Raw genomic sequence first — 26234 nt, 5'->3', positions numbered from 1 at the left:
ATGTCGAACCATTCTTGTGAACTTGGGATGAATCCCACTTGGTCGTGGTGTATAATCTTTTTTATATGTTGTTGTAATTGGTTGGCCAAATTTTTGTTGAGAATTTTTGTGTCTGTATTCATCAAAGACTTTGGCCCATAATTTTCCTTTTTTGGTAGCATCTTTGGTTTTGGAATTAGGGTGATGGTGGCTTCATAGAATGTCTTTGGGAGGGTTCCTTCTTCTTCAGCCTTTTAAGAAGGATGGGTGTAAGTTCTTTGTATGTTTGGTAGAATTCACCTGTGAAGCCATCTGATCCTAGACTTTCGTTTGTAGGGAGTGTTTTTATGACATATTCAATTTCATTTTTAGTGATTGTTCATTTGATCTGTTTCTCCTTGATGTACTTTTGTCGGGCTGTAATGTCTCTAGAAAGTTGTCCATTTCTTCTAGGTTGTCAAATTTGTGGGAATATAATTGTTCATGGTATTTATTTTCTTATGTTTTTTTGTATTTCTGCAGTATCTGTTGAGATTTCTTCTTTTTCATTTCCTGTTTTTTTTTTTTTCTTTTGAGTGTTTTCTCTCTGCTTCCTGGTGAGTCTGGCCGAAGTTTTGTCAATTGTGTTTACCCTTTCAAAAAACCAGCTCAAGGAGTTCCTGTCGTGGCGCAGTGGTTAATGAACCCGACTAGGAACCATGAGGTTGCGGGTTCGATCCCTGGCCTTGCTCAGTGGGTTAACGATCCGGCGTTGCCGTGAGCTGTGGTGTGGGTCACAGACGTGGCTCAGATCCCGCGTTGCTGTGTCTGTGGCGCAGGCCGGCGGCTACAGCTCCCATTAGACCCCTAGCCTGGGAACCTCCATATGCCACGGGAGCGGCCCAAGAAAATGCAAAAAAAAAAAATTAAAAAAACCAGCTCTTGGTTTTATTGATTTTTTTTCTATTTTATTGATAGTCTGATCTTTATGATTTCCTTCCTTTTGCTGACTTTAGGTTTTGTTAATTCTTTTTCTAATTCTTTTAGGTGGTAGGTTAAGTTGTTGATTTGAGTTTTTTTTTGAGGAAGGCCTGGATAGCTATGAACTTCCCTCTGAGCACTGCTTTGAGGCTTCCCATAGATTTTGAATGGTTGTGTTTTCTTCATCATTCGTCTCAAAGTATTTTTTAATTTCCCTTTTAATTTCCTTGTTGACCCATTGATTTTTTAATAGCATATCATTTAGTCTCCATGTGGTCAGTTTTTTCTCATTTCCTTTCCTGTGGTTGATTTCTAGTTTCATGGTCAGAAAAGATAGTTGAAATGATTTCTGTACTCTTAAATTTGTTGAGGTTAGTTTCGTGCCCCAGTATGTGGTCAGTCCTTGAGACTGTCCCATGCGCACTTGAAAGAATGTACATTCTGGGTTTTTTTTTAATGTAATGTCCATGAGGCCTCATAGATTCGAAGGTGGTTTGTTCTAAGCTGTTATACATGACACTCTAAGGTCTTAAGTAGATGTAGATGGGGTTTGGGTTTGTAGCCCCTTTGCAGACCTGGGCTGCAGAGACCGGGGTGTTGGTGATTCTGAGGTTGTTGGTCCCACCTCCTGTGTCAGCTGTTCCCCGGCCTCTGAGGCAGGTGCACGAGCTTCTGCTCTGGGGTCTTCCCGACCCACCTGTGTGCCGATGGATGCAGGCGCGATGTGCCCACGCGGAGGCCTTGGCGCCCTCCCATGTTGGCTGAGGGGCACGAAGGCTTTCACGGTGTTTGGCGTCCCAGCTCTCGTCATTCACCTGGACACGCCCATGGTGGCGCTGCCCTGTAATGGGTGCCCCATAGACTCTGGCCTGCTGGGGCTCTGATGCTTCACTTAGGGGGTGTCCTCTTGCTTCTTGCCGGCCGTCGAGGCCCGCAGCCCTGCATCGCAGCCCTGATTTTCCCCGAAGCAGCTTCTGAGGCCTCTCGAGGGCTCCTTGTAGCCTGGGGGCTCCTGCCTGCGCCCCCGCCCCTGCCCCCACCCCGTTAAGGTCCCGTGGCATCTGTTGGACGTGTGCGTGTGATTTCTCACCCTCAGTCCTGCCCTTTAGTCTGTAACAGGGACGCCTGGGCTCTGAGCACCTGGCTTCAGGGGCCCTCTGCTGGCTGCTCACTGCTGGCCGCAGGGCCCAGACCCTTTGCAGCACGGGGTGGGGTCCACGGTCAGATCCCGAAGGCTGGCTCCGTCCCCAGTGGAAGCGGAGTCTCTGTGGGAAGTGTCGTGGGAGCTGCCCTCTGCTCACGTGGCTTGTCATCTCAGGCTTTTAGGAGAATGCCGAGCAGTCACAGCGAGATTGGCTGCCGAGCAAGATGCCGTCCTGCGGGAGGCCCAGGAGACGCAGGCCCGCCAGCTCCAGCTGCTACAGGAGCAGCACCAGCAGCAGGTCCTGTCCGTGACGGCGGAGCTGGAGGCCAGGCACCAGGCCCAGATGCAGGAGCTGAAGGCGTCCCTCGAGCGCGAGCAGTGGGCTCTCTCCGAGGCCCGGGCGGCTGAGCTGCAGGCGGAGCACGCGGCTGCCGTTGGTGCTCTGGAGACCAGCCACGCGTCTCACCTGGACTCTCTGGCGGCCCGTCACCTGTCTGAGGTGCAGGCCTTGCAGGGCAGGCACAGGCGGGCCCTGCAGCTTCTGCGTGCGGAGCTGGAGGAGCAGCTGCGGGAGGACGCGTCTCCCCGCGAGGTCCTGACTCGAGTATTCAAGAAGCTGAAGCTGGAGCGGGATGAAGAGCCTCCGTGCGCAGGGGACGGTCCCGAGCTGCCCGGGGCTTGCCAGGTGAGGTGCTTCCCTGGCCTGGGGTCCCCTGTCCCCGCAGGCGTCAGCTGCACGTCCGCGCGTGTCTCACACTCTCCCACCCGCGGGAGCCCCGGGTTTCCTGGGGAGGTGCGTGAACCACAGGGAGCCTACGGGTGGTTTGTTCCGAGGCTTTGGCTCTCGGTCCTGGGAAATGCGGCCTGTGCACGCGGTCACCTCCCCCGTGAGCTGGCAGGGGCTTGCCGTGCTCCCCCCACCCTTTCTCCGTCTCCCCTTTCTTCCCTCGTCCCCTGGCAGGTGCGCTCATGTTAGTATGAAAGGGAGTTTCTGGAGAAGGCCCCATGGCCCTGGCTGGTGCCCGCCTCTCCTCACCTGCAGGCGCATGGTGCCTGTGTGTTGTGAACAGGACACGTCTGTTTGGCCAGAGCTTCGTCCCATAGCGGGAAGTTGGTGTGGGATGGGCGGCCCTGGGCCCTGGGCCGGGCCGGGCGTGCATGCTGAGTGCTCAGGGATGAGCGGCCGCTGCGATACGATTCAGAACCGCTGTTCTGACCCCTCCCACTTGGTCCCATATTGAAGAAGCAGATGCTCTGGCTCCCAAGGAGAAAGTCCCAGGCTCGCGGGGGCACAGCTCGAGGCGGTCCTTTGCTCCTGGGACGCGGGTGATGAGCTGTTCCTGGGAGGGCTTGGTCCTGTGCTCCTGGGAGTCCGCTCTGGAAGTTAGCGTGTCGTGCGCCTGCTTGTCTAAGGGCGGAAGGGCCAGGTGCCTGCCCTGACAGGTGTGTTGGCTCCGTGCTCTGCTTCAGCTCTGTCTGCTCCCCGTGCTCCGAGGGTGAGATCTTGAGGGAATTCTGGGGGGCAGAGCACGTTCCCTGTGGGATCCTGAACCTCTGGCCCGTCCTTGCGAAGGGGGTCCCAGGCAGGTGCTGGGCTGTCCCTTCGCGGGCTCCTCCCCGGGAGCACATCGAGCCGCGGGAACTTGCAGGGCTGTCTGATGCCGTGGGAGGCGCCCGGCTGGCAGGGCTGTGTGAGCCCCGGTTGTCGTCTTCACTTTCCTCCGACGCAGACGGACGCCCTGGAGAAGGGGGCTCATTCCCAGCCTCTAGTGGAGTTAAACTCAGTTCTTGGTTTGTGTGGTTTAAGGAAAGTGAAGTTCTGGAAGCTGTCAAGGGAGAGAGGCATGTATCTTCTACATGTGGAAACTCTGGTTTACACCACGGCCGAATTTATGAGTGTGAATCCACTGATGGGAGGCTGTGGAGTGTTTGTCACCGTGCAGGCGGGAGGCGTGGGTAGGTGGCGGGGTGGAGGCTTGTGTGTGCAGTGCCCTGCGCACGAGCTCTGGGCAGGAGGGGCCGGCCGCAGCCCTGCAGGGGTGGAGACACCCGCTGGAGGAGAGCAGGGCGCGGGCGGAGGTCCTGCCTTGGAGCAGCAGCACCAAGCAGCTCTGCAGGAGCTTGGACGTGCACGTGGCCAAGATGCAGCGGCAGGCGCTGCAGGACCGGGCTGCGCCAAGGCCCGTGGTCCAGCAGAGGGGGCACAGCCCTCCGCAGGCTCCACCCAGTGCCCTGGCTCCCACGTCCTGTCTTTCTTGTTTTCATGGTGCTGACGCCTGCTGCCTCCCCCATTTCTCAGACACCCTGCCTGCAGCCGCTCTGAACATCGCTGGATCCTTAACCCACTGAATGAGGTCAGGGATTGAACCTGCATCCTCATGGTTCCTAGTCGGGTTTGTTACCACTGAGCTACAACGGGAGCTCCAGTACTTTTTAAATTTTTTATTTTCATTTTTTTGGCCACCACCGTGGTGTAGAGAAGTTCCTAGAACAGGGATGAAAGCTGCGCCAGAGCTGTAATAACCAGAGCCACAGCAGTGACAATGCCAGATCCTTGAGCCACCAGGGACCTCCTGAAGTTAGTGCCTAAACTGTTTCTTCACATGGAGGGTCCCGGAAGAAGTGGAGGAGCCGACGGCGGTAAAAGGAGGTGTAGACAAGCCGTGTGCCTCCGTCCTGCTGGAATGACGGGGCGTCGGCAGTTTCCTCTGCTCTGCTCCTTGGACCCGGGTTGCTCTGAGCGGTTTCCCGCGTGGGCAGAGGTGAGAGGACGGGGCTCAGGTGGTTCCAAGAAGCCCCCGCCAACTCCCGGCGGGGTCCAGACTCGCGCTGTCACTGATGACGCCGACAGAGCATCTTGTCTTCACGGCGTCCTCGCCTGCCACTCGGCTTTTGTTACAGAGCACGGAGCTCCCTCAGTGTTCCCTCAGAGTCCCCATCGTCCCCCCAGTGTCTCCTCAGTGTCCTGTGTGTCCTCGGTGTCCTCGGCGTCCCTCTGCCTGTCGAGTCCAGTCCTGCGGGGCCCTCACGGCAGGTGCAGGGCGGACACGGGCCTGGCTGCCCCTCTGCCGTCCACGCGGCCCTCGTGAGAGGCTCGCAGCCGGGGCGCTGGCCTCTGGGTGCCTGGCCCCAGGGGCATCGCGAGGCGGACCCTACGGCGGCCCCTCGGTCCGGGGGCCGGGGCTGGGGGTCCCGTCGCCCTGCCGTGGGCACACGGGCTCCGGCCCCGCGCCCGGCTGGGGAGCAACGCGCATGGGCGCCTGTCCTCCTGTCCCCGGCACCGCCCAGGCGTCTGTGCTTCGTTTCTGTCCCTTCTCTGGGGAGCTGGACTCCGCCCCCTCCCCTCCCGGGGCCTGTCGGTGACACAGGGGCCATGGCACCCTTGGGCGCGGCCGGTTTGGTCTTCTGTGCGGACCCTCCGCGCGCCCAGAGCACCTCGGGGGTGTTGTTCTGGTTGCAGGGCGGGTTCAGGTGCTGCTGACGTGACGTCCGAGGACCTGCTGTGTCTGGCTGGCCTCAAGGGGCTGCGGGGAGGTGGGACGTGCTGCTTCTCCCCGTACTTTAGCTCTTTGTTGGAGAAAGTTTCAGCACACACAGAAGCAGAGCCGTTCAGGGAACCTCGGGGTCTGCCTGCTGCCGGCACCGGGTGGCCCCAGGCACCCGCCCCAGGGTGCTGCGACCGCGCCCCGGGCTGACCTGCAGGACTGGCGGGGCTCCCTGGGTTTCGTCGCCCACCTGCCCCAGTTCGCGTCCCTTCCGGTGCATGGAAGAGGATCAGATCCAGACCCGCACGGGGCCTGACGGGCATAGAGTGTTTCACGCTTCCTGTGGCGTTGGTTCATACCGCTGCTTTATTCCCTGCAGTGTGTTGCCAGCCTTGCAGGGAACGGGATTCAGGTCCGGGCCTTGGTGAGAATATTCTGGGTGGTGGCATATTCTCCCTGCAGTGTTCGCTCAGACTTTACTTGCAGACAGATGTCCCCAAAGCCTGGGCGCTCCCTAGGATGGCCTGGTCATTGTCCCCAAAATAGCGGGGACGTGCTGTTCTTCCTCTGTGAGCAGGTTTTGTTTGGGCCACAAATATCTTTGCACCTGTTTGAAAAGCAGCGCCACTTGTCAGAAGAGTCACGCACCATGCGCTGGGGGGCAATTCGATTGCTCCCCAGGTCGCTTCCCTTCGGCGTGTGGTTGCGAGAGAAGTCTCTGTGGACGGAGATGAGCGCTGCGTGGAGAGACGGCGCTTGTCTTGGTCACACCGAGCGGTGGACGGACAGGAGCAGCAGCAGGACCACTGTCGATGGGCCAGGCCCTCTTTTCTCGGGGAAGAAAATCTGTTCATGTAACTTTTGAAAATATTAAGAGAACTTGTGGTTGTTTTAGAAATAATTTGAATGTCTTTAATTCATTATCACTTGAATTTATTCATGTTACTACCTTGGTATTTTTTGTGCAGTGCTGCTTATTTTTTCTTCTTTGGGAATATCTATTACGTGTTTTTCTTTCTTTCTTTCTTTCTTTCTTTCTTTTTTTTGCCTCACCTGTGGCTCGAGGAAATTCCTGGGCCAGGAATCCAACCTGCAGTGCAGTAGTGGCCCAAGATGCTGCAGTGACAACAGTGGCTCCTTAACCCACTGTTCCACAAGGGAACTCGGCTGTTATGTTTTCTTGGTGATTAAAATATATTTGACATTTCCCACGTAATTTTGTAAAATTCTAGGAAAACCTGGGAATAACTTTTAAAAACCGTCTTTTTTCATCATCGGCTTTCCCATGTAGAACATGGCAAATTAAACAGCATTTGCTCAGGCTGACGTAGGTGATTGTCTGGGAGGAGGTCTCAGGCGGGTGTGCCATGAGGAAACCCCTGGGAACCCATCTGGTCCAGCCGAGCGGTGCCCGGGGGTGACCCTCTGGCCTGTGGCGCAGGCTTCCAGGTCCCAGGGCTGGAGCCGGGGCCGCCGTCTCGCCGTACTTGGCGCGTCTCTGTCAGCTGCCTTAAAACCCTTCCTGGGGAGTTCCTGTTGTAACCCCGCGGTAATGAGGCCCACTAGGATCCGTGAGGATGTGGGTTCGATCCCTGGCCTCGCTCAATGAGTTAAGGGTCTGGCGTTGCCAGGAGCTGTGGTGTAGGATGCAGATGCGGCTCGGATCCTGCGCTGCTGCGGCTGTGGTGTTGGCTGGCAGCTGTAGCTCCCATTGGACCCCTAGCCTGGGAACCTCCATAGGCCGAAGGTGCGGCCATAAAATGCCAAAACAAAAACAAAAACCAAAACAAAACCCATCCTAAAGCAAAGTAAGGGTTAAGAAATGCATCATGTGCTTAGCTCCTGGCTGTCATTAGCAGGTGCAGCTCCGCATTGGGGGCCCGTGGGGTTCTCCGTGGGGCAGACGCAGAAGGCGCTTGGCACAGGTGTCCTGGCTCTTTGTTCCCCTTTCCCAGACAGGGTTCCGTGTGGAATGCACCCTCCACCCTGTTCATAGGCAGTGACCCTGAGGCCCGGAAGGACCACATGGCTAGAAAGAGGCAGCCTGAGCCCAAGGGCAGTTCTCTTGCCTGTGTGGTGCAGGGTGCAGGCCGCCGGGACTCGGGCGAGGGGGTGTGGGGTGCTCTTGGATTCTGGCCCTGACCTCACACAGAAGTTCGCACAGGTTTGCCATCGGGACCTGGTGGCTGCAGCCGTCCACCGAGACTCGTGTTTACCTGTGCGTTGGGGGGTTGGCCTGTTCTCGTTTCCCCAGTGTCCTCCACCGTGGGTAGAAGTATTTCACATGGAGTCCGTTTGTGGGGGTAGGGAGCGGGGCTTGTCCTCCTGTCTCGGGGCCTTGCTCTGCTGGTCTCCGGTGCCCGTTGGCATTCAGGTTCAGGGCTTTGTTCTGGTTCATTTTGGGGTTGTACACAGGGAGCCCGCATCTCTGGTCAAACCTGGTTTCTGTCAGGGCTGCAGCGTCCTTCCTAGCTGTGAACCAGCTGGATCAAGCCTGCCCTTCCTGGAGCTGGTTGTCGTGTAAATGAGACAGTTTAGGGGCTTAGGAAACTGCCGTGTGTCCTAACTTGAAGTTGCACCTGAATCCTTCCTTTTAAAGGATCGAAATTAAATCTCTTTCAGGAGAGGACGTTCGTAACCAACTGTGATCTGTGTTAACTCAGAGATGAGCTCTGGAACCTGAAAGTGTAATTCAGGTGTTGTGCTTGCAAGCCCTGACTTCTGATGGTTGTGACGGAGGCGAGAAGCCAGCGTCTGCAAGAGTGACTCGAAGTTTCAGTGAGCGCCTGTGTGTTGGCACAGTGAAAACGGGCGACTCCACATGAGCCTCCAGGGCAGCCCAGGTCCCGCTGACTCTCTCCCCGCCCGCAGGGCACCTGGCTCCTGTGGAGCTTGAGGCCCAGCGCTCAGCTCTCCTGGTGCAGCTGGAAGAGGAGGCTGAGCTCAAGTGTCTGGCGGAGGCACCACTGGAGCCACCGATGGCACATTCGAGGATACGGGGACAAAGAGTGACCTATTTTATTGCTGTCCTTTCTCTTGTGCAAAATAAATAACAAAATTTTATTCTAAATTAATTTTGACATGTGAAATTAAGACACTTTCGTTGTCTTAGAAACAGATTTTTCTAGGCAACGTTTTTCTTTTTCTTTTTTTGGTCTTTTTGCCATTTTTTGGGCCGCTCCCGCGGCATATGGAGGTTCCCAGGCCATGGGTCAAATCAGAGCTGTAGCCGCCGGCCTACGCCAGAGCCACAGCAACGCGGGATCCGAGCCACATCTGCGACCTACACCACAGCTCACGGCAACGCCGGATCATTAACCCACTGGGCAATGGCAGGGACTGAACCCGCAACCTCATGGTTCCTAGTCGGATTCGTTAACCACTGCGCCACGACGGGAACTCCCTTTTTTCATTTTTATATTTAACTAGTTAGTATGCCTTTTCTTCGAAGAAATTGCCATCAAATGCATTTGACCCTGAACAATGTCTAATTAGGGGCGCTGACCCTCTGCACAGTTGAAAAGCCGACAGCAATCTGCAGACGACCCCCAGGATGTGTAGTTACTCGTGTCTGCCCTTCCTCGGCCTCAGCGGGTTCGGCCAAGCACAGACGGTGTGCGTCTCTGGCATTTACTCTGGGAAAAAACGCGCCTGTGAGTGGACCACACTGTGCAACCCCATCTTCTGTTCTGCTCTGTTCTGTTCTGTTGTTGGGCTGAATCTGAGCACGTCCGAGTCCTGCTCACTGCCTTGCTTTGGTGAGTCAGCAGCGGCCACGTCGAGCGAGCCTCGTCCTGCTTTAAGGAGCCTATTTTCATGGCAGGGTGTCTGCAGGAGGAATGAGCTTTCAATACCATTTCTCGTGATAGTTTTTCTGTAGGGTTTTTTTTTTTTCATTTATAATGGTTTTTATTTTTTCCACCATAGCTGGTTTACAGTGTTCTGTCAGTTTTCTGCTGTGCAGCAAGGTGGCCCAGCCACACACACACATATACATTCTTTTTTCTCACATGACCAGGCTCCATCATAAGGGACTAGATATAGTTCCCAGTGCTACGCAGCAGGATCTCATTGCTTATCCTTTCCAAAGGCGATAGTTTGCATCTATTAACCCCAAATTCCCAGTCCATCCCCCCTCCCCCCTCCCCCCTGGCAACCACAAGTCTGTTCTTCAATGTCCATGATTTTCTGTTCTGTGGAAAGGTTCATTTGTGCCATGTGTTAGATTCCAGATCTTTTAATTACAGCTTTATCGAGATAGGAATTACAGAGCATAGTAATCACTCGTTTGAAGTATATGGTTCAGTGGTTTTTAGTGTCTTCACAAAGTCGTGCTGTTCTTGCTGCTGTCTCACCAGGACGGTTGTTTCGCCGCAGAAGAGCCCCCACCCCTCCCATTGGCAGCCTGCTCTTCGGCTCCTGGCGGTCCCTGATCTGTGGTTTCTCTTTCTGTGGAGTTGTCTCTTCTGGACATTTTATAGAAACCAAATCACACAAAACCTGACTTTTGTGTTTGGCTTCTTTTACTTTAAATTCTGTTTTTTAGGGTCGTCTGCGGTGTAGGCATTGTCAATACTTCCTATTTTCGTCTATATGTCTTTTGTTTCTTTTGCGCCTCTTCATTTTCCATCATTGCATCCATTTTAATTTCCTTGATGTTTATTTTTCTGTATCTTTTTTTTTCTTTTTAGGGTCGCACATGTGGCGTATGTAAGTTTCCAGGCTAGGGATTGAACCGAAGCTGCAGCTGCTGACCTACACCGCAGCCACAGCAACGCCAGATCCTTAACCCACGGAGCAAGGCCAGGGATTGAACCTGCATCCTCGTGGACAATGGTCAGGTTCTTAACGCGCTGAGCCACATAGGAACTCCTGTATCTTTTTTTTTTTTTTTAAGTGCCTGCCCTGGGGATTACGGTGAACATCTTATAACAATCTAGTTCAGATTAATACCAACTTAATTTCAATAGTTTAAAACACTCTTCTTCTATATAGGTTCATTCCTTCCTTTTTTGTGCTAATGTTGTCACACAGAACATCTGTATACGTTTTAGCTGATTGTTTTTTGTGGTTGCCTTCTAAATCACACAGGAGGACAAATAATTGCAAACAAAAACTACATTCCGTTTGTCTTTATATTTACACGTGTCGTTACCTTTTCCAGTATTATTTCTTAATGTGGACTCAGGTCAGTGTCTAGTGTCTTTTCATTTCAGCCTGATGGATTCCCTTTATTTCTTCATGGGAAGATCTGTTAGTGATGAATTCCCTCAGTTTTTATTTATCTGTGAATTTTCTCTCTCTCTTTTTTTTTTTTTTGGTCTTTTTTTTTTCAGACTGTACCCGCAGCATGTGGAGGTTCCCAGGCTAGGGGTCAAAGTGGAGCTGTAGCCACTGGCCTACACCACAGCAACGTCACATCCGAGCCTCGTCTGTGACATACATCACAGCTCACACACAGCAACGCTGGATCCTTAATCCACTGAGCGAGGCCAGGTATTGAACTTGCGTCCTCACGGATGCTAGTCAGATTCGTTTCTGCTGAGCCACAATGGGAACTCCTATCTGTGAGTGTTTTCATTTCTCCTTCATTTTGGAAAGAGAGTTTCCTGGATATGGTATTCTTGGTCTTATTTTTTCAGTACTGTGAATATGATATCCTGCTGCCTTTTGGCCTCTGTGGTTTCTGATTGAGTAGTAAGCTAGCTGTTAACTCTTTTTTTTTTTTTTTTTTTGGTCGTTTTGCCTTTTCTAGGGCCGCACCTGCCACATATGGAGGTTCCCAGGCTAGGGGTCTAATCGGAGCTGTAGCTACCAAGCCTCCACCAGAGCCACAGCAACGCTGGATCCGAGCCGCGTCTGCAACCTACACCACAGCTCACGGCAACGCCGGATCCTTAACTCGCTGAGCAAGGCCAGGGATCGAACCCGCAACCTCATGGTTCTTAGTCGGATTCGTGAACCACTGAGCCATGATGGGAACTCCATCTAGCTGTTATCTTATAGAGGAGCCCTAGCGTTGGGTTGCTTCTCTTGCCACTTTTAAGATTCTTTGTCTTTCAACAGTTTGATTATGATGTGTCTAGGTAGGATCTCTTTGAGTTTATCCTACTTGGAGATTATTGAGCTTATTCAATGTATAATTTAATATTTTTTCATCAAATTTGTGAAGTTTTTTGCCATGTTCTTTTCAAGTATTTTTCTGCCCTGTTTCCTTCCTCCTCTCCTCTGGGACTCTCATTATGTGTATGTTGATCTTTGAGCCTGTCCCACACAGGCCTTTGAGCCCACTGACTTCTTTTCATTCTTTTTGCTTTTGTTTGTTTGTTTCCCAGACTGAATTATCTCTTTTGACCTATCTTCATGTTTCCTGATTCTTCCACCCACTTGAATCTGCTGTTGAGCCCCTCTAGTGAAATTTTCATTTCAGTACTTGTGCTTTTCAGCTTCAGAATATCCATTTGGTTTCATTTTATAATTCTCTTTGTTGAGGGGCTCTGGTGGGGGCATGTCGGTCAATACTCTGGCAGAACAGTTTACACCTTTGCCTTAGGTTTCATTTCCTGTTAAGTTTTTTGGTCAGCCTCTTATTAGCTCTGGTTGTTATTACTGTCACAGGCCACTGGGATGTTAAACAGTTGCTGCTGATTGTTTTTAACAAATGGCTTGGGTATAGGATTGTTGAGGTGAGCTCTGCATTAGATCAAATAAAGACCAGCTTTGAGAATGGAGCTTTTCAATGAGCTGCCAGACAGATCAGTTAGTGACAATTGGTGATAGTGCTTTGGGGGAGCCGCAAACCCATTCTGTTCCTCCTCCTTCCTCTGTAGCTGCTGGGCTGCATTTTCAAAGCTATCTCAGACCTTGGAGTGATGGAATTAGGGCAGGTTCAAACACTCCAAAGCTTCCTGTTCTGATGGAAACTCAGCCTTTGTTTTTAGTTTATTTTTTATTTATTTTTTTGTCTTTTTGCCATTTCTTGGGCTGCTCCTGTGGCATATGGAAGTTCCCAGGCTAGGGGTCTAATCGGAGCTGTAGCTGCCAGCCTACACCAGAGCCACAGCAACACGGGATCCAAACCATGTCTGCGACCTACACCACAGCTCACAGCAATGCCAGATCATTAACCCACTGAGCAAGGGCAGGGATTGAACCCGAAACCTCATGGTTCCTAGTTGGATTCGTTAACCACTGCACCACGACAGGAAACTCCAGTTTATTTCTTTTTTGTGGTGGTTGTTATTTTGCTTTTTAGGGCTGGACCTGCAGCATATGCAAGTTCCCAGGCTAGGTGTTGAATTAGAACTGCAGCTGCTGGCCTACGCCACAGCCACAGCCACACCAGATCTGAGCCACATCTGTGACCTTTGCTGCAGCTTGCAGCAATGCCGGATCCTTAACCTACTGAGCCAGGCTGAGGATTGAACCCTCGTTCTCATGGATGTTAGTCAGGTTCTTAACCCACTGAGCCACAACAGGATCTCCTCAGCCTTTGCTTTTAATAAACTCTTTAATTTCTAGAGGTCTGAAAAAGTTGATTTTTGACAGTTTTGCCAACTTTCTTACTTCTTTCATAGAGGATTTTTGGAGGTCCTTATTTTTGATGTTCTGGAAGTGTTACCTCTGTGTTTTTTGTTTTTAAAGCCTACTTTGTTAATATATTTTAACTCACTAGGTGAACATTATTCCTTTTTTTTTTTTTTTTTGGTCTTTGTCTTTTTAGGGATGCACCTATGGCATATGGAGGTCCCCAGGCTAGGGGTTGAATCGGAGCTGTAGCTGCTGGCCACAGCCACAGCCACAGCAACGTGGGATCTGAGCTGCATCTGTGACCTACACCACGCTCACAGTAGTGCCAGATCCTTAACCCACTGAGCGAGGCCAGGGATCAATCCCGCGTCCTCATGGATGCTAGTTGGGTTTGTTAGCCACTGAGCCACGACAGGAACTCCTAAACTATTTTTTAATATTTAGGAAGAACAGCTTTCACCATTTAAAGCCAGAGAAATTTAGGTTTCTCAACATCTTGAATTTGACGTCATGATACCCTGATGATGGAGAGTTTCTTAATGTGACCCTTGGGAGAGGTAGCAAGCTCTTTCTTTTATATCTATATGATAAGCACATCTGAACAATTTTATTTCTGTCTTTTTTTGCTTTTTAGGGCCACACTTGTGGCAAAAGGAAGTTCCCAGGCTGGGGGTTGAATTGGAGCTGGCCTACACCACGGCCACAGCAATACCAGATCTGAGCTGTCTCTGACCTACACTACAGCTCATGGCAATGCCAGATCCTTAACCCACTGGGCGAGGTCAGGGATCAAACCTATGTCCTCATGGCCACTAGTTGGGTTTGTTATTGCTGAGCCATGACGGGAGCTCCTGAACACATGTTTTCTGTGGGTTTTGGCCTTGGCTGTTTTGATCATTGCTCTTGGCACAGAGTACAGCCTCAATAAACATTTGTTGAATGAAATGGAGCAAAGATAATTTTATAGCTTAATGGCATTCTTTGTTGTCTGTAATGTACTTTTGTGCAGGGTGAATTTGAAAGTGAAGAGAAAGCTGCTTTTCATGAAAAAGAAGTGATACACAAACTTGAGCATGAACAGGCACAGTCTCTGTACCAAAAAGAGAAAGAGTCTTTGTCTCTGCAGCTTCAGGAGAAGAATGACCAAATTCTGCAGGTATGTGGACTGAGACTTTTCTTTGTTCATGTTTTGTGTCTGGTGACACATGCATAATATGGTATTTACCGTTTTGAGCATTTTAAGTGTGCAGTTTAGAGGCCTTAACCACATGCGCAATGTTGTGCAAATGTCACCACCGCCCATTTCCAGAACTTGTTGTTCATCCTGAGTAGGAGCTCTGGCCGCATTAGAAATAACTCCCATCCCTCCCTCTAGCCCAGGAACCCACCTTTGTACTTTCTGCCTGTGTGAGTTTATGACTCCAGGGAGCTCCTTTCAGGGGAGTCATGCAGCTTGTGTTCTTTTGGGTCTGGCTGATTTCCCTTAGCGCGGTGTCTTCACGGTCCCTCCACGTGGTAGCGTGTATCAACGCTCGTGGCTTCTTACGGCTGAATGATATTATTCCATTGTGTGTAGACAGCATATTTTATTTATCTGTTCATATGTTGATGGACATTTGTGAATGGCGGTTTTTTCCCTTTGGTGATTGTGCATAATGCCTTTAAGAATATTAGGGTGCGAGTATTTAAGTCCCTGCCTTCAATTTTTTGGGGTATGTATCTAGGAACAATTGATGGGTCACATAGTAATTCTATGTTTAATTTTTTTTTTTTTTTTCAGGGCTGCACCCATGGCATATGGAAGTTCCCAGGCTAGGGACTGAGTCGGAGCTGCAGCTGCCGGCCTACACCACAGCCACAGCAATGCAGGATCTGAGCCACGTCTGCCACGTACACTGCCGCTCACGGCAACACCAAATCCTTAACCCACTGAGCAAGGCCAAGGATCGATCCTGCATTCTTGTGGATACTAGTTGGGTTCATTTCTGCTGAGCCACAATGGGAACTCCTATATTTAACTTTTTGAGAAATTGCTAAACTTTTCCAAGTGGCTGTGGCGTTGTGTATTTCCACCAACAGTGCACAAGGGTTCCAGTTTCTTGACATTTTTATCAATGCTTGCGGTTTTTAATTTTTTAAAATAATAGCCATCATGGAGTTCCTGCCACGGCATAGTGGCTTAAGAACCCAACTGCAGTGGCTTGGGTTGCTGTGGAAGTGCAGATTCAGTCCATGCCCAGGAACGTCCATGTGGCACGGACGCGGGCATTGAAAAAAGAAGAAGAGCCATCACAGAAATGGGAGGTGGTGTCTTGTTTTTATTTGCATTTCCCTAATGATTAGTTTATGTTGGACCTCTTTTCATGGGTTTTTGGCCATTTTTTCCTATTCAGGTCCCTTTTTTTTTTGTCTTTTTGTCCTTTTAGGGCCGTACCCGTGGCATATGGAGGTTCCCAGGCTAGGGGTCTAATCGGAGCTGTGGCCACAGGCCTACACAGCCACAGCGACACCAGATCCGAGCCTCGTCTGCGACCTACCCCACAGCTCACGGCAACGCCAGATCCTTAACCCACTGAGCGAGGCCAGGGGTGGAATCCGCAACCTCATGGTTCCCAGTCGGATTCGTTTCCACTGTGCCGCCACGGGAGCTCCTGTTCAGGTCCTTGATGATGTTTTTATTTCGAAGTATTTTCAGGTTGTTTTCAGTACGGTCGTTGCGAGACCGTGTGTGACGTGGCAGGCCCTGTGGTTTACCTGTGTCACATCTGGCAGGGTGTAGACGCCAACCCCAGACTCCCGATTGATCCCGCACCCCTCGCCGCCCCCTTTTGTACCCGTAGGCTTGCTTTATGTCTGAGAGTGCGCTTCTGTTTTGTAAGTTCATTCGTGTCATTTTTTACGTGGTACATACAGTGATGTTGTATGATGTTCTTCTTCGCTAACTTACTTTGTAGGAGAATCTCTGGGTCCGTCTGTGTTGCTAGAAACGGCATTATTTTGTTCTTTTTTATGGCTGATATCCTTGACAGTTTTGAATTGGGATTTGCTGCTGTTTTTCATTATTATTATTGAAAAGAATAGTCCTCACGCTCTTTTTAGCGATGGCCCCACTCTGTGCCCTTTCCTTGGGCACAGAAGTGTGTACTGCTTCTTCCTTGGGCTTAGCACATCCTGGGGCACTGGAGTTGAACTTGTTCGTGCATGGGAGGCACATTTTCTTGTGAACCGCACCAAGCACATTATAGGTCAGTTTCCTCTTTTCTCTGCAGTTCTTTCCCTCTCAGGACACTGAGGCCCAGGAGAGGTTCTGTCAGTTTGCTAAAAGCCCATTCATTGGCTGCCAAGTGGAGCCAGGCCTTCTGACTGTAAGCACGGCACGTAGGTGTGTCTGACTTGGTTTGGTACCAAGGATACAGAGATCCCTGCAGCCAGATCCAGGGCCGTGTGCGTCTGTGAGATCAGGCAGCAGCTGCAGGTCCAGGAGCATGTTTGCGGCTGCAGAAGGCCCTCCTGTGCTGGGAGCGCAGCCCTGAGGCGGGAGAGGTGGGCGTGGATGCAGCAGAACCGGGAAGGCACCAGGGCTCAGGCGGGAGGGTTTCCATGAGGAAGAAAAAGCCTTTCCGAGTATCCCTTCAGCTTTTTCTTCAAATTACCAGGCACTTCTGCTGACATACATATGCATTCTTGAGCAAACTTCTCAGTCTGCGAAAATTCTCAAAATCACACAGCTCGTGGGCAAAATAGGGTTAGAGGTACGCCAGTCAAAACCTCTCTGATTCTATAAGTGAAGCACCCAAATCAACAAGAATCCTGTGCAGTTATTAACTCAGCGAAGAGGAAGCGTTCAATTCTGCATTAAGAAAGGACTTGGAAGACATTTACAGCAACTTGCCTTTAAGGGCCGGCGGCGGCGATGGCTGGATGGGCGGGTGTGAGGAAAGGGTGTGTGTGGGGGGGACGAGCTGCAGGAGGCCCTGGTGGGCCTGGGGCTGTGCTCCCCGCCTCTCCCCCAGGTCCCTGTCTGAAAGGAGGCTCCGCGGCCCCTCAGGCAGACCAGACTCTTGCCAGAAGGTGGGTTCGCTGGGAAGTGATGCTGAGGTCCGAGTGGGGTCCCGGCAGCTCTGTGTGGGAAGGGGTGCGTCGCCCCCCCCACTTTCTGTTTTCCTGGGGTTCTTGCTCGCTGAGGTTTTCCTGCACACTCTGCTCTTGGGTTTAGCTGTTTTCGGCCTTCGCAAGGGAGTGGGAGCCCTTCGGTGTCGGCTGGGGGTTCACAGAGGTCGTGGTGGCTGTGGGACCCGGGGTGTGGCTGCCCCACAGCTGCTCATCAGGGTGCTTGGACTGGTTTCTTTCTTTTTTTCTTTTTTCTTTTTTGTCTTTTTAGGGCCACACCCGAGGCACATGGAGGTTCCCAGGCTAGGGGTCAAATCGGAGCTGTAGCCGCCAGTCTACACCACAGCCACAGCAACGCGGGATCTGAGCTGTGTCTTCGACCTACACCACAGCTCACGGCAATGCCAGATCCTCAGCCCACGGAGCGAGGCCAGGGATCGAACCCGCAACCTCACGGTTCCAGTTGGATTGCTGAGCCATGACGGGAACTCCTGGACTTGGTTGTAGTTTTCTGCCGTTAGGAATAAGGCTGCCCTGAGTTTTCTCCACAGCCTCCTCCTCCAGACGTGTGGGCGCTTGTCAGGCCCAGACGTGCACGTCCAAGGAGGGGCTCTGCGCCCTGCTCTCGGTCAGGCGACGCCAGACTGTTTCCGAGCGGTTCCGCTAAACCTGCGCTTGAGCTCCGTGTGCTCCGCATCCCCGCCAGTACCTGCAGGGCTCTTCCTTTTTAGTTTTTGCCAGTTTTGTGACAACAAAATAGTGTTTCTTGGCAGTCTTAGCTTTGCTGATAAGATTGTGCACCTGCTGCTGTTTTGTGGTCTGTCTGTGTCTCCTTCTGTGAAACACCTTTTTGTATCTTTGGCCATTTTTCTATTTGAAACAGTTCTTTTTCTTACTTATTTAGGGAAGTTTTTATATTTATGGATTTTTTCTAATTATTATTATTATTTTTTTTGTGTGTCTTTTTGCTATTTCTTGGGCCGCTCTGGAGGCATATGGAGGTTCCCAGGCTAGGGGTCGAATCGGAGCTGTAGCCACAGGCCTGTGCCGGAGCCACAGCAACGCGGAATCCGAGCCGCGTCTGCAACCTACACCACAGCTCAGGGCAACGCCGGATCCTTAACCCACTGAGCGAGGCCAGGGATCGAACCCGCAACCTCATGGTTCCCAGTCGGATTCGTGAACCACTGCGCCACGACGGGCACTCCTCTTCTGATTTGTTATTTCTTTCCCTTTTGTCATCTTGTTATGAAGAAATATTCTTGATTGATGAATTCATAACTTTATTACGTTTTTTCTTTAGAGTTTATGCTTTCTCTGCCTTGCTTAAGAAATCTTTTCCTAATAGTCTCTGAGTTTTTTTTTTCTTTCTAAGGCTGCACCTGCAGCATATGGAAGTTTCCAGGCTAAGGTGGAAGTGGATGGCCCACACAACAGCCACGGCAGCTCCGGATCCGAGCTGCATCCGCAACCCATGCTGTAGCTTGTGACGACAGATCCTTAACCCACTGAGTGAGGCCAGGGATCAAACCTGTGTCTGCATGGAGACGGCATCAGGTTCTTAACCTGCTGAGCCACAGTGGGAACTCCCTCTCTGAGATAATTTTTTTTTTTTTTTCTTTTTAGGGCTGCCCCTGTGGCATATGAAGGTTCCCGGTCTTGGGGTTGAGTTGGAGCTACAGCTGCCAGCCACAGCCACAGCAATGTGGGATCCGAGCCATGTCTGTGACCGACACCACAGCTCACGGCAACACCAAATCCTCAACCCACTGAGCGAGGCCAGGGATCCAACCCGCATCCTCCTGGATCCTTGTTGGGTTCATTACCACTGAGCCACCTCGGGAACCCCTCTGAGGTAGTGTTTATAACTTATGTGTATAATCCGCTTGGAAGGCTCTGATGAAGGAGTATCAGTTTTCCCTGAGGACTCACCTGCGCCCTGGGTGTGGCGTCCATTGTGGCTGTGCTGGCTGCCCCGTGGGCTGCAGCTCAGTCTCGCACGGGCCGCCGGGTGGCCTCTGGGTTCCCTCCTAGCCTCCCGGTCAGTCCCTCTTCCCCAGCGCAAGTGCCTTGCAGGTCTGGTGCAGTGAGTGCCCAGCTGTGTCCTTCCTCAGGAGTGCTTGCTGTCCTGGGGACGCGGGTCAGCCCGCCCAGGCCCGCAGAAGGCTCCTGCTTGGCTGCGGTTGAAAAGCAGTGAATGCACACGCCTCAGGCAGGGCGGATGTCTTTGCAGCAGAGATAGTCTGAGATTTTGGAATGTGTCTTTTGCCTGGAGTTTGTTGATTTCTGCCCCTGCGTGTTGTGATTTTATCCGTGGAGGTCTTGCATCTCTTTTGTGGGTTTGTATTTTGGTACTTGGGATCAAGCGCTTTAAAGAATTGTATTTAAAACGGGTGATTATTGATTCTAGACAGCCCCTGACGTGGGATGGTTTGACCTAGGAGTTTTTGTTGTGAGGCGGGAAAGTGACACTCAGTCCGTAGAAACCCCACTTTGACCGTCGGGTCTCCGTCTTTTCCTGGGCCAGAGGTGCGTGGTCTGACCCTCTCCGTAACTCGGGACGTCAGCTGCAGGTCCGACCACCACGCGACCTTGAGGGCCCGGCCAGTCCACTGGCACCTCCTGGGCCGGGCGCCGCTCTGCTTTCCCTTCAGGCCAGTGTCCAGTCGCTTTTGTGAGGTGCTCAGCACTAGGTTATCAGACAGGCCGTGTCCTCGGATTTGCCCACCTGAGGGCTCCTGTGAGTGTGCCAAGCACATTACAGCAGAGGGGGCAGAGCCGTGATAGCCTAGGCGACTGGCTGGGAAAACAGCACAGCCTGCAAGTTGAGGATCCTGTGTTACTTGGTGGGCGTTCTGAGGACTTGAGGACTTGGGCTCTGAGGGGCCCCGAAAGGCCAGGGAGGAGCCAGCCACGAAACCCAGGTGGTGGAACATGGAAAGATTACTGTTGGTTAAGGAAAACCAGACATTTCAAGTTAAGGGATCTAGTGCTTTTCTGTGCCTGGGAAGATGCAAGAGTCTGGGCTCACTGAGGTCCTTCCTTTGATGTGCGCCCGGGCTGTGTGCACCCCGGCTGTGGGGCCGCATTCTGTGCTCCCCCTCCTGAGTCCCTCGGGGTGCACGTTTAGGGGGCTGTGGTGGCTGAGGGCCTGATGGCTGCAGCATCCTTTGCTGCTGACAAGGCAGGCAGCATTCTTAGTTCATAGGGATTTTTTTGTTTTTTGGTTTTTTTGCTTTTTAGGGCTGCACTGGTAGCCTATGGAGGTTCCCAGGCTGGGGGTCGAATCGGAGCTGCAGCTTCTGGCCTGCACCACAGCCACAGCAACGCCCTATCCGAGCTGTTTCTGCCACCTACACCACGGCTCGTGGCAATGCCGGATCCTTTACTCACGGAGCGAGGCCAGGGATCGAACCCTCGTCCCCATGGATCCTAGCTGGGTTTGTTACCGCTGAGCCATGATGGGAATTCCTGCAGGTGTATTGATATTTGCAGCTTACGATGGGTTCATCCGGATGTAGCCCCGTTGTAAGTAGAGGAAGGTCTGTGTGGAACGCAGCTTTCGGGCACTGAGCTTAGCAGGATCTTTCCTCCTTCTTTATTTTTTCTACTTTTTTGGCTGCTCCTGTGGCCAGGGATCAGATGCAAGCTCAGTTGTGACCTATGCTGCCGCTGCGGCAATGCCAGATCCTTAAGCCACTGTGCCAGGCGGGGATCAAACCTGTGTTCTGGTGCTGCAGAGACACGACTCTCCCTGTTGTGCCACAGCAGGAACTTCCACATTTTATCATCAAGAAGAATGCTTCCTGGAGGTGCTTATAGATGATGTTTTTCTTCTTTTTTTCTTTTTGTTTTGGCAACCCCATGGTGCATGGAGTTCCTGGGCCAGGGATCAGATGTGAGCCGCAGATGCGACCTAAGCCATAGCTGCAGCAACACCGAATCCCCGACCCACTGTGCCAGGCCGGGGATTGAACCCGCCTCCCAGCCCTCCCAAGACACCACTGCCCCTGTTGTGTTGCAGCGGGGACTCCTGATTTTTTCCAGATTAAGGACGTTTACTTCCATTCCAGTTTGTGACAGACTTTTTAAAAAAACCACAGATGGGTATTAAATTTGCTTCTCCTCCATTTGTTGGTATAATGTTTTTCTCATTTAATCTCTTCATGTGATAAATCACAGGAATAATTTTCTTTTTTTTTCTTTTTGCCATTTCTTGGGCCGTTCCCGCGGCATATGGAGGTTCCCAGGCTAGGGGTCGAATCGGAGCTGTAGTCTCCGGCCTCCACCAGAGCCACAGCAACGCGGAATCCGAGCCGCGCCTGCGACCTACCCCACAGCTCACGGCAACGCCGGATCCTTAACCCACTGAGCAAGGGCAGGGACCGAACCCGCAACCTCATGGTTCCTAGTCGGATTCGTTAACCACTGCACCACGACGGGAACTCCCCAGGAATAATTTTCTAATATTAAACCAACATACCTGTATGATAAAATTAGTTTTGACGTAATTTTCGGGTCTTGCTGGAGTTTATTCTCTAGCGTTCTTTTTCAGCCCTCTTGCCGCTGTTTGTCCTCGCGACTCTGCCCATCTTTCCTGGTCAGTCTCGCAGCCTCAGGAGCCGCGTCTTCCCTCCACCCTTTCTCCTCTCGGGAGGAGTCTGTGTGGGGTCGAGGTTACATTTCCCTAAGTGTTCAGTAAAGTCGTTTAAGGGGAAAGCTGCACGTGCCTAAATTTTCTCTCCGAGAGGATATTAAACTAGTAATCTAAGTTTTCAGTTTTCATAAGACTGTGTTTCCTGTTTTTTTCAGTCAGGTGCTGTTGAGATGTTTGCTTGTCCTTCTCTTTTCTTGACCAGTGTGGCTAGAAGTTTGTATGTTGGTTTTCCCCCCAGTTACCAGATTCTTTCCTGGGGAGGGAGCAGGACCAGCAGGGAAAAGTCTGCTGCCCCCAGGCTCTCGGAGTGGAATCGGCTGCCACCTATAAATTGGCACGTGCCGTCTGCCGCTGCCAGGATGAACCCATGAGCCGCTGCAGCTGTTGACGTGCCACAGCCCTGAGGGGCGCTCAGGGTGGAGCCTGGGAGCGGGCCCGCTGTGCCCTGGGAAAACTGGCTCAGTGGGCCTTCGGACAGATGTTTTCAGGAGAAGATTTTATGAGCCCAGATTCTTACAGAAAAGCACTCAGATCATGGATGGTGACAGCGCAGGACGAGCATCGGCCCCCGGCCAGCACGTGTGCTCAGCGCCCATCCCGCCCCCGAGGTCGCGCTCCTCGGCCGAGACCTCGTTGCCTCTGAGCTGCCGCCTCCCGGGCTGGAGTCCTCCTCTCGCCCTACAAGTCGAGCTGAACTCCCCACCCTCACGCTGTGCCATGTTTTCAGGTGACACGGCCGCCCCGAGGCGGAGCCCGCGCACAGACTCCGTGAGCAAGGCCTGCCGGTGTCCAGTGGACACACGAGCGGGGCCGTGCCCCGGCCTTGAGCCGCCGGGGCCCAGGGCTCCGCGTGCCGGTGGCGCGGTTCATCTGCTTGTCTCTTTTGGTCCTTGGTTGCCACCCTGAAACGCGCCATGCTGTGTCTGTTTTTTCCGTTTTCTTTCATGTGGCAGCTGCCCGTGTGTCATTGTCTGAGCCGCCTGGAGAACCCGCCTCGTCTGCTGCGTGCCCGCCCCGCGCAGCGCTGAGGCTGCTCACGGCGCTTTTGTTCTCTGCAGACTCTGCAGACGGTGGGGACGAGCTGCGCCCGGCCCGTTTCCTCGGCCTGTGCCCGGGCCCTTTCTCACGCTTCGCGGGCCCACGTGGCCTTCCCTCCTCTGGCTTCTCAACCGGGGACTGCTCTTGGCTGCAGGACGTTCCTCACCAAAACTTACTTTTATCTCGGTTGTTTTACGTTAAGCCCTGCTCCTTTTTCTTCGACAGCTGAAAGACCAGATTTTATCCTTACGTCACGAGGTGGAAGCGCGCCACTCTGAGCTGGAGCGGCTCCAGCAGAGGCGGGAGCGGGAGAACCAGGAGGGCGCGCACCTCGTCGCCATGCTCAGGGCCGACGTCAGCCTGTCTCTCGGCGAGAGGTCAGTGGCCGCCCCTCTGAGTCACGGCACCCACGCTGCCCGCCCTCGCTTTGCCAAACCTTCACGTTTCGCCCGCTTTCGGAGTTGGCTGCCACAGGGAGGTGCCTGCCCAGCCTGTCCTGGGCGGGGCTGTGCCGGTGCCCCGTGCGTGTCTCAGGGTTTCCGTGTGCTCCCTGTGTGGCCCCCAGCGAGCCTGGAGCAGTTCGGGGTCTCGTCCGCACCTGCCGTCGGGGCAGACGCAGACGAGCACTTGCTGGCATGTGCAGCTCAGGGCCCTCGCCCTGGCCCCTCTCTGCTGCCACTTGGCTGGTCTCTGCTGGTCTCTTGAGGTCCTGCTGCTCGTGTGGCCCGGGGGCGGGGGGCACTGGGGCCTTGCCTTCCCGAGCCCCGGGCTTGGCGTGGGTGTGCCTTCTGAGTTTCGAGCAGGTGCCTCGTGACAGGTGAGGACCACACCGGGGCCCAGCTCTGCCCCTGAGAGCCAGGGAGGCTGTGCCCTGGGGACGCGGGGCGTGCAGCTGCGAGGAAGGTTCTCGCGAAGCTGGTGGGTTGGCTCAGGGCCTCTGCCCAGTGCCGGTCAGCTGGCCGCAGACCTCCAGAAGAAGCTCGCTTCAGTCACCAGCAGCTGCTCCCAGGGGAGTCAGGTGGGGCTGGGGTCTCGGCTGACGCTGCCCGCCCTGTGCCCCTCAGGCGCGCGCTCCAGGACGCCCTGCGGAGGCTGCTGGGTTTGTTTGGGGAGACGCTCAAGGCTGCCGTTGCCCTGAAGAGCCGGATAAGCGAGCATGTGGGGCTCTGCCTGGAGGACGAGAGCCCCCTGGACGGGCAGCCCGGGGCCCCGACCCCACCTGCAGGTGCGCTGACACCCGGGCGCATGAGCCGCCTCCTGGGGTGCGGGGGGCCCGTCCACGTGGGCGCAGCGTCTGTGTGCTTGCCTTGCAGCCCCGGCGCTCGACGAGACGTGGCCTTGGCCTGACGCAGCTCCACCGGAGCTGGACGGGACTTCACCCGATGGCGCCGAGGCGTCGTCAGTGGCTGAGATTAGCAGTCACATCTGTGAGAGCTTCTTCATGAGCCCGGAAAGCACGCTGGAGTGTGAGCAGCCCGTCCGGAGGGTCTTCCAGAGCCTGGGCCTGGCGGTGGACGGCCTGCTGGAGATGGTTCTGGACTCGAGCAGGCAGGTGAGGCACGGTCCTGTGGGCCCCCCCCCCCCCCGGGGCGGCGGCCTGAGCGGGCGGCCGCGTGGGCTGATGGCCGAGGGCCTGGCCGCCCGGAGCTCGGATCCGCCACGCCTGCCGCTGGGCCGGAAGGTTTCGGTCTCTGGCGGGTCCGACTTCTGGCTGTTCTCTCTCTGCCGCCGTCGTGCCAGTTCCGACATTGCCCGGGGTTTTCGCACATGTTTCCTCAAGTTCGGAGTCTCTTCTGAGCTGAAATTGCCGAGCAGGAGGCTTGCTGCAAGTGGGAAGTAAACCTCAGCTCTTAATTTAGATCGTGCACGTTGAGCCTCTTTCTCTCCTGCCCTTAACTTCCCACACCGTTTTAAACCCATGCCGAGTGTACGTTCGTTTACGTAGCGAGATTTCCGTTTAGGGTTATCATCGAAGAAAGGAATTTTTTGTTCGTGTTTTATAGCATTTCAGTTAGCAGAAGCATTAAATAGGAACACCTGAGAAACAATAGCGACGCTTTTTCCAAAGTTGCCCGGTTAAGCGTTTTCGTGTGAAGCCCCGCCCTTGCCGTCACGAAGCGTCTGCAAGGCTCTGCCAGTGCGGTCAGTGCAGACAGAGCCGCGGTGTTGAACTCGGCCTCTCTCGAAACCGGACAGCATTGGCCTCATCAGACGGCCCGTAGTCAGGTGCCTTTGCTGTCCCCCGAGTGCACTTAACGGAGACCGAGCCATCGTGTGAGCGGCTCACGGGCAGGCGTCTGATCTGTGGGTCTGACCTGGCGGGTGGCCCCGGGTCACGTCCCGGTCTGTGGGGGCCCTCGCTTGCTTGTCACAAGTCCTGCTCGTGGGCATGTGGGGGGAGCACGGTGGGTTTGGGGAGGAGAGTGAGCCTGTGGGGGTTGCGTGGTGGGCAGCGCAGAGACAGGGGTGTGTGGGGGGGGCCCTGTTTAGGTCAGGGTCGCCCAAGGGTCATTGACTGCAGGAAGCGGCAGGTGGTGGCCTGTCGCCTGGAGCTGGGGCAAGTGTCCGAGAGGGTGGAGGTTCTGGGAGGTGACATGAAAAGAGGCTGCTCTGGGGCTGTTTTCAAGGTAAAACCAGCGGTGTCCCTAGAGCGTGGGCTGGGCAAGTTGGGTGCTTGTGTAGGGTGCTGGGGGCCTGGGCCAGGTGCCAAGTTGTCTGTCAGGACCGCTGGGGATAGGCGCTCTGCATTCAGAGACGAGTCTGGGCCCCGGCCTGAGGATGGCTGGGAGCCTCAGCCTGGACACGGTCACCAGGGGAGCTTGGGAGGAAGGCAGGGTTGAGACCCCAGGCTGTGCCAGGAGGCTCCATGGTGACCGAATTGTGGGGGAGGGTCCCAGGTGCTCTGCCCTGTATGGAGACTGGCTCGAGCAGCATTTCCCGTGTCTTCCGCCCAGTCACCAGTGGCCTGGCCCTGCCCTGGTGCCAGGCTCCTCTGGCACGTGTCCTCTGAAATGCTGTCCCATTGCAGTGTGATGTTTGGACACGTGTGGGCTTGGTGTTCACAAAAGCTGGGGGCCCCATGTGTGGGTTTGTGTTCACAAAAGCTGGGGGCCCTGTGTGTGGAACTTACCTTGGTTGAAAAAAATTTTATTTCTGGCTGCGCCCACAGCATGTGGAAGTTCCCAGGTCAGGGACTGGTCCTGAGCTACAGCAGTGACGATGTCAGAGCCTTAACCACTGGGCCACCAGGGAACTCCCGAAAATTTGTTGGTTGTTTAGTAACTGACACAGTGAGGAACTTCAAAAATGTCCTTTCTTTTTCTTTCTCTCT

The 26234-nt window shown here is 53.6% G+C and overlaps 1 protein-coding gene across 1 annotated transcript in view; it reads left to right on the top strand.

Moving 5' to 3' along the window:
• PCNT (pericentrin) overlaps positions 1-26234 on the top strand; it is a 115346-nt gene that overhangs the window by 35095 nt on the left and 54017 nt on the right. The window contains 5 exon segments of the mRNA XM_021082502.1: positions 2258-2768; positions 14108-14254; positions 23129-23280; positions 23968-24128; positions 24217-24455. Of these exon segments, the coding sequence (XP_020938161.1) occupies positions 2258-2768; positions 14108-14254; positions 23129-23280; positions 23968-24128; positions 24217-24455 (1210 nt within the window).

Source organism: Sus scrofa, unplaced genomic scaffold, assembly GCF_000003025.6.
Source record: "Sus scrofa isolate TJ Tabasco breed Duroc unplaced genomic scaffold, Sscrofa11.1 Contig944, whole genome shotgun sequence".
Taxonomy (NCBI): Eukaryota; Metazoa; Chordata; class Mammalia; order Artiodactyla; family Suidae; genus Sus; species Sus scrofa.
This window is presented reverse-complemented; position numbering and strand designations above follow the sequence as displayed.